The following is an 8,562-nucleotide window of genomic DNA, read 5'->3' on the forward strand; positions in this document are numbered from 1 at the left end:
CGTTCGGATGCTATTGCACCCTGTGCCAAGCACTGTACGCGCGCTAGCGCAGGAGCTAAGGCAGCTCTGGGTATAGGCTTTGCGGCCAACACAGCTGTGAGCATAGGGATGCAAATCCCAGTGAGCTTTGGCAGCACAAGTCACTGTGGGTGCGACTGAGAGCCGCACCAGTCTCGTGGCTGCTCAGTGTGAGAATTCACCTTTTGGTGTTTTAATTCTCTCACTTCTGATTGGAGAATCAGTTGTGATTGGAGAATCAGGTGATTCTCAGTTAAGTGCGGGAGGATGTAACGGGGTACAATCCAGTGTGCCCCATGTTACATAAAGAGAGTGACCCGTCACTCTTGTGGACACCTGGTACACGGTACCAGGTGCTCTCGGAGCCAGTCAGCGCATGACTACTTAGCTCCACTATAGGTAACCTCTAGTTTGAGACCCAAGCTTATCTTACTTATAAATACATCAGTCTAAAATCTACTCTTCTAAGTAGCAAACCGTTCCCATTGAGGCCGGGAACACGTGGACTAACGTTCACTTGGGTAGTTAATACCCTTAAGCACTTCCTCTGCTGTGTGACCCCGTGACAGACACCCACGACGACTCGCTAGCATTTGAGCGCACGTTTGAAGCCATCTCATCACATCCAACACGCGACAGCGCGCGGATCACTACTGCACTACTGCCATTTGGCTCACCCTTTGTGTACCAGTACGCGTTTGAGCGCTCTGAAGGACATTAGACATCTGTGTAAAGGTGCACGTTTCACCTGAAACGCGAAAAGTTAGTCAGAATACCAGAAGTGATGGACTTGGTGTCGTCGTTTGTCTTGAAAGAAGCTGGGGGCACTAAGGGATCTGTTTGAGACTAATTCGGGCAAGACTTGAAAAAGACGCTGATGTGATGGGGAAGCTTCCAACTAAGGGGCAGCTCAAAACCAGGATGGTATACCTGAAAAGTCAACAGCGGGTAAGCTTTCTTTATTTAAGTAAAATATTTTTTCTATCATAAATTGCAAATAACTACAAATGTTTAAGCATGTCGTTATTGGAATAGTGCAACAAGTGGATGTGAAATATCGACCCCAGCGGCGCTGAAAGAGTGGGCTAGTGTACGAATGTGCGACTCAAGCGATGGCTTCTTTTTGGGATCATCGTTCGACGACACGAACGATGGGGATACGCTTGTGTCCTATTCCGGGCAGCAGAAGAACGAACTATTGGTGCTTGACATTTTTGAGCACACGCTTAAGGACGACAACGGAGCAAGGGCTACTTCGCTCGGGCTTATCGTCACCAGTCGCTGTATGTTACACACCGTGCTAAACTGCCAAGTTGCACAAGGCAGTCAACTCCTGGGAGCCACCGACGGCACATACAAACTTCACTTCGGTATATCATTGAAGCTTCACTATCTGAAATTAACTGTAAAATAAGCTATTTTTTTATTTATTTCAATTTATTTGTAGGGGGCTGGACTTTCGTAGACTTTGGTAGTAATGGCTCACGATTCACAAACAACACGTTTTCAAAAACATTTATACCATGTATACTTCCTCTGGTCGGAAATGATCACGCGAAGTCGACAATTTGACCAATTGCGTTAGTTCTATTTACCCAATTCAGCGTCTGATTGGACTAAACGAAAGCCCTGCATCTCCTCTTCCTACAGCCACCAGTTTTGCGCCGAAAGAACTTCTGTAGCCTCCGCAATCTCACTTTTCGCTCTCAAGGTTTCAAGCCTCGCCTGGAGTGCGACCCGCCACGTCTGCACCACGCTGTTTCTTCCTCTACAAATATGCCGAAGCCCAACCTTACCGATAATGAGCGCAAAGCCGTCATTGACGAGCTTCTAAAAATCAGCAACAACGGAGAATTACCCCGTGGAGCGCTTGCTAAGGTTGGTGTTCTTATGGGCCGACATCCGGACACCGTGAGGTTAATTTGGAAGCGGTACAGCTCTACAGTGACGGCTGGTGTCGTGGGGGGTGATTGGCGTAGCCGGATTAAGAAGAACAGCGGCAGAAAGCGGAAGAATCGAGACGAAGTACGAGACAAACTGAAGAGTGTTCCTATCGAGGATAGAGCGGTTGAAAGACGTGTGGCGGCGGTCTCTGGTCTCTCCAGGCATCTGGTAAGACATGCAGTGAATGAAGGGATGGTAACGCGACGAACCACGTTTATCAAGCCGTCGCTAACGAACGAAAACAAGATACGGCGGGTAGAGCACGCGTTGTCGTTTATCGACGAATCTACTCTGCAGTTTGAGCCAATGCACAATCTAGTCCATGTAGACGAGATGTGGTCTTATGCAGACCGCAACAGACGATCATACCTCGTTTTCGACGGCGAAGACCTACCTGCACGCGCCTGGAAGAGTAAACGATTCGTTCCCAAGACGATGTTTTTAGCTGCCCTCGCACGGCCAAGGTAATTCTCTATAATATTATATTTTTGAAATATAAAAACCTCTAACATTTGATTTTTAATTTTAGGTACGATCCTCACCGAAAGCAGCGTTGGATGGCAAAGTTGGTATATGGTCTTTCACGGAACAGTACGAGGCGAAACGGCGAAGCAAAAATAGAGACAAAGGAACTATTTGCACTCGTAATATCGATACGGTCTGTCGGGAAGTGTACAAGGATTATCTTCTGACAAAAGTATTTCCAGCGATCAAAGCAAATTGGCCAAGGAAGGATCGGAATGAAATCATATTCGTACAACAAGACAATGCAAAGCCGCACGTAGCGCCAACAGACCCGGATGTAATGAAGGCCGGAACTGAAGGAGGATGGAACATCAAGCTACTATGTCAGCCCCCCAACTCGCCTGACCTCAACTGTTTAGACCTGGGTCTGTTCGCCTCCATGCAAAGTATTCAGTATCGAATACCAAGAAAGGGTATCAACGCTCTCATAGCGTCGGTGGTGGACGCGTTTCGGCAGCTGGAGACTGACACGGTAGATGATACTTTTTTTACCTTACAGGCATGTATGCTGGAGCTTTTACGAGAAGGAGGAGGCAACCTGTACAAACTACCGCACTTGGGGAAAGCCAAGCTCCGGAGGGCGAAACCACTTCCTGTTAGTTTGTCATGTAGCAAAGAGCTGTATGAGTCTGCTGTCGCGCTACTTAAGTCTTCAAACCGTGGCAGTGCACTGCTATTCAATTTAACATCATCATAAATGACAGTTAATGTGATCTATAAATGACAGGTAATGTGATCTATAACTTTATATAAATCGTAAAATAAGTTCTTAGCGGGTAACAGCACTATTGACCTATCATACTTACTTCGCGTGATCATTTCCGACCAGAGGAAGTACATGTTTGTGAGGACAGAGCACCAATTTGCTTGCGAGCGACTATTTCGAACAACTGTCCGGCTGGCTGAGCGGTTTTTTTGTGTACATCTCAGCCTGGTGTTTGTTAGTCTGGACCATGACAGCTATATCGCCAACGCGTATCAAACTGTCTGGCTAGACATCCAACTCCTCGATTGCTGGCCACACCTCGCAAGAAAGGCTCGGGAGCGAGTATGCAAGAATCAGAGTGCGGAAGTATATGACGCTACCGTGCTGCCGCTAATACAAAACTTACACTATTCCGTGACCAATTTTATGCGCTGTCGAAGGTGATGATAAATTTTGGAGTGAAAACGGAGGTGCCGATTTTGCGGAGTGGCTGACCGCGTATTAGTTACGGGAGCCGTGGGAATCCTGGTTTATTGCAGCGTCAGGGGTACCAGGTATCATACCTCATCAAAACGCTATTGAAGCCCACCATCGTGTAATCAAGGCGCCCTGTGTGGACAATCTACGCGCCGGCACAGCTATTGTTTTAAACGACTCCCTCCTGCCTGGAATTTTACGAAACGAGATGCTTGTTGGTCCTCGATTTGCCTCACACATTGATGAAGGTACGTATTTACATATATCACATCTACCTTTACAAGACTAACGGGCTGTACTTATATGTATGGTACTACCAGGATCACCACAGTCCAAGACCGTCGTTGGAGCTTGCTTGCTATTGCCAAACAAACTCAACTTTCGGATTAAGTTTTCTGAAAGAAGCAAGAAAAAAGAACTAAAAGCAGTATTCTTCAGTTCCTTCAAGCTCACCCATCTCCCAGAACGCATTGGATGTGATTTGGACGGCAGACGACAGAAAATGTAAGTGTTTTGCTTTACGCTTTTTTAAATTACGAACTGATACCATCTTGACACAGCTACCTCGACTCACTGACAGGAAAGCTTCAAAATGGCAGCGACGTCGCTGCCGTGGAGCTTTTGTATATTTCGATACATGAGCGTCAGGCCGAGGCCCGCACCTGCGTGGAAGAATTACGTCATGGACTGAGAATGGGGGAAGGTATTTGTGGGAAATTACATTCTCGAATGGCTCTAAGAGCTAAATAGAGGTGCAGGCGCTTGCGGAATGCGTGGCTGACAGTCACCGTCTAGGGGTTGGCATTATGTCTACCAATCAGTAAGGTACGCCCACAGGAGTGTCGCGGCCTCATTCCTTTGTTTTGGATGTATCGCTCTAGCCGTCAGGTTTTCCCGCGATCTCCCTTCAGCTCACAGTACATTCATTAAATAGGATACATTTGTATACACTAGGTGGTCATCCGTTTGTTTTGCTTCGCACAAGGTGCTCATCCGTTTTTGTATAAAACTAGATGTTCATCTCTTTTCCACTAGAGTTTAATCTTTTCTCAGAATCGATGTACATTGGCGTGAATTACTTATTATTTGGGAGTTTAAGAGATGCCATGTATGTGTATTTGGGAAAAAGTAAATATATAGCGCTTCGTTCCTCTATGCATATAGCTCTGTAGGAAATCTGGAGCTTTCCTTGATTTTGTTTTTGTAAAAAAAAAAAAATGGTGCTTGTCTAAGGGAGGGTAAAAGGTGTTTGTCAGCGTTATTCCGTCATCAGCACTGGTAGATACTTAAGTAGTATTATCTCGTTCATCCACTTGCCTCTATAGAATAATGGTCTGACCTCTCCAAGACGCAAAGTGCTCATCGACTACGTAACAAATGTTGCATACCCTCATAGCCTGGTAAGATGCACCAAAAAGCATAAGAAAGAACAAAAGACCACTCCAGTGCTCTCTAAACCTACGAAGGGGTCTGTGGACGAGGAGGGGCACTTATGCGGAGAACAGGTCTGTAGTCATCACTGTCATCTCGGACGTGTAAAATATGTTTAATACTTGTGCTGATATTGTGTCAGCTCAATTAAAGTCCAACCTGATAACTTTGTTTAAAACACAAAATGCATTTGGGTACATCAAATGGCCATAGTTTTCCCGTGTACATTTTGCTTTTCGGTGGGTACAAAGCCAGGTCCGCAAACTTAGCAGTACATGTACAATACCGCATGCAATTGTCGTGAAACAGGTGAATTAACTTCAAAGCTGGTTTCCCTTTGTAGCGCGTAGTGTTCGAGATGCCTTCGGAAGCGGAATTGCGCTGTTAACGTGGCTACAGAGCTCTTCTTCGAGCGAGCGGCGATCTTTCAGACGACGAAGAAGACTCTGATCGTGGTGGGATTGACGTAGACACCATCATCCAGTCGAGCAACAAAGGACAAACCTTACGAAATCAAGTTGCCGCGCGGAAAACGAGTGTGATTGGAGCGGAAAATGCTGCCACCTCTCGCTGTGTAGATACAACGGAGAATACCCAAGTCGAAGCCGGACCCATCAAACGCATCAAGAACTGATATAGCAACTACGAGGCCCAAGAAGCAGTTTAACAGTGTTATAACTTATTTGGTGCTCATGTCGCTCCTGTGCCGTGTATTACTTGATTTATTGCAAATGCAAACTAAACTAGACTACTTCGAGCTCATCCCTCCTTGAGTGCAGGACGGCATTCTCCCTAGGAGCGAGCCTACTGGTTGCAGTTGCAGCTCGGCTTCACCCCTACCCTGCTGCTCGGCATCCATGCGATTGCCACCTTGCTGCAATGTGGATTCTCTGATCATAGGCTCTGCTTGTCGAAGTCCTGGTAATCCCAACACAGCCCCTGAAGGGCTACGTTGCCAGACTATGCCTTACCAGGGCCAAGAAGATCTTCTTATACGCTGTTGACAGCTCCTCATCATCGGACGCCAGGACGTACTGCACAATCTCGGATGAGATCTCCTCGTTCATGGCACGAAGTGGATTCCACGAGTCGTTTTGATCTTGAAGTCCAACCCAAGATACTAGCACCTGCCAATCTCCGCGTTCCTTGCGGTGGGCCTTGCGTGCTTCTACACTAAACACCATGCCTTGGTTTCCGACGTGCGCGAGTAGCTCTTTATTCACTTCTAAACTGCTATCACTGTAGAATTTAAACAAGAATCCGTGCACTTCAAACTGCTGACTCGTAATTAGGTGGCGACTGACAAATGAGTGAGGTCGATCCTCTGTCACCTCAAACGAACCGATCCACTGGGCAAGCAACTTGTTGGTGGAGAGAACGAAATCCCCAACAGAGAATGTTGCACGGTGCGCTCTTAGATTGTTGCATGTTGTTCAAACGTCGATTCTCACGTCTGTCGATTACCTCGCGATGCATTTCAGCGAGACGCCTTCGGGGCCGTTCAATCTTTTCACCAGGGATTGAAACACTTTCAGTAAGAGCCACGGGCTTCCCACGTATCTCGACTACAATGGGCTCAATTGGATTAAGCCGTTGTAGTCCAGTATATAGCTCCGCACTCGTCTTATTTCCTAGTGGTGACACTGGCTTGTGATTGAGATAGCATTGTACGAGTGGAAGCACGTAAACCCACTCCCGGGTGTCCAACTTCAGCTCAATCAACAGCACTCGAACAATTTGCAGGATGTCGCGGTTGAGTCTCTTTACTGGTTCGTTTATCCAAGGTGCAAATGCCAACCCCAGCTCCTGTTCGATCTGTAGAAGCTTGCACACTTGGCTGACCACGTCATTCTTAAAATGACTGCCTTGGCCCGAGATAAGAGTCTTCGGTGCTCCAAACCTTTTCCACCAGTCGACCAACGCGGCTGTAGCAGCTACGCTCGACGCCGAGTCGCAAGCCACGAGCTCGCAGTAATGTGTCAAACCATCTTTCAATACCAGCCCATACTTGCTCTGACCACTACTGTCACCCATATACAGATAGTCCTAATGAACAAGCTCGTTGGGCTCCGTGGCGTCATAGGTCGGACCCCAGGGTCGTGCAATGATGTTACCTTCTTTGACGTGTTTGCAGATAAGACAGCGGTTTAAGAGCCGCCGACACAATATCGTCAATTTGCTGATCCAGAAAACTGCAGCGATCGTAAAAATCATGGAGTCTAGTCCGCAGTGACCTTGCACTCCGCAGTGGCTAGCAGCAAATTTTCGCTGCACCAGGGCTTCCGCACCCGTTGGTACCCAAATACGGTCGTCAACAAGAGCCGTGTCATCTTCGTCGTATCTGACACCTCGGGGTGCATCAGCGACATGCTTAAATTGTGATGTAGTAATCTTACCCCCCTAGTGGAGTCTGGTGTGCGTCTGTCAGTCCGTCCGAGGGTAGGGTTCTAAAATGTAACGCAAATACGCGCGTTCTACTGGCTGCCGTTCGCTAAAAAGCTGCCGAGCGCAGCGAAGGCGGCCCCCATTGGCTAAAACAGATATTATGTGCTGTACTTACTGTATGTGGACTACACATCGTACTTAACTGCACCGTTTAAATTTCATTTTGCTCTCATTTTCAGCTGCGGTTCGCCACCTCACGCAAAGGGCGCTGCCTGTGTACACGTTAATTAGCACAATTAAAAGGCGACGATGAGCACACACGTACTATATCGTCGTAGGAGCTGGAGAAAAAAATTATAGGCCCTGGTGACTTATATTTCGGCCTCAATCGAAACTTTAGTACTTATTTAATTTAGAATGATGTTTTAGGCTTCGTAGTACTGCTGTACTAATTTAACTTACAATATTATTTTTCTTAGTACTGTTATCAAGCCATTTCATATTTTTGCTTGCAGTCATTTGTAGTAGTAGTAGTACACATAATAATTATATCAGCGTTTAATAATAAATAACAATTGTATTACTCTTTTTAATAATGTGAAAACTTTAAAATATGACTATCGTGGCTTACACCCCTGCACCTCCGGGAAAAAGTATTATCTTCCTTTGTATTTGCGCGCGTAGTGTGCGACGTTAAGATATTATGTGAACTTTCCAAAAATATACGTTGTGTACATCAAACAATATACGTTGTGTACATCAAACAAAATGGGAACAGCGTTTGTGATTAAGTTGGCGCGGATGCACATGTCTAAGCAAGGACACGAAACACGAAGGAATACCGACCTACACTATGTACACGATGGGATAGAAGAGCAACACGAAGCACGGAAGGCCATGGACGATGATAGAAGACTTAGCCGATGCAAACCACGAAGTTTTATAAGTAGCGTGAAAGATGAAAGAGCACGCAGCCATGAAAAGAACAGATGGATAGAACATGACAGGAACGTACGGGCCACGGAAGGGAACTAAATACATAGACACCCCAGCATGCTGAAAAGCACGGGCTACGG

The 8,562-nt window shown here is 46.5% G+C and overlaps 1 protein-coding gene across 1 annotated transcript; it reads left to right on the top strand.

Annotated features, from left to right (window-relative positions):
* Nucleotides 1–3,912: 3,912 nt before the first annotated feature.
* PITG_20966 (uncharacterized protein) lies at nucleotides 3,913–5,489 on the top strand (the record flags this gene model as incomplete). Its single annotated transcript, XM_002895317.1, has 5 exons — nucleotides 3,913–3,918; nucleotides 4,002–4,174; nucleotides 4,270–4,373; nucleotides 5,027–5,070; nucleotides 5,445–5,489. The coding sequence occupies 5 exons, from the start codon at nucleotides 3,913–3,915 to the stop codon at nucleotides 5,487–5,489; spliced, it is 372 nt and encodes a 123-aa protein (XP_002895363.1).
* Between the last annotated feature and the right edge of the window lie 3,073 nt (nucleotides 5,490–8,562).

This window comes from Phytophthora infestans, genomic scaffold (genome assembly GCF_000142945.1).
Source record: "Phytophthora infestans T30-4 supercont1.198 genomic scaffold, whole genome shotgun sequence".
NCBI classification, from domain to species: Eukaryota; Oomycota; class Peronosporomycetes; order Peronosporales; family Peronosporaceae; genus Phytophthora; species Phytophthora infestans.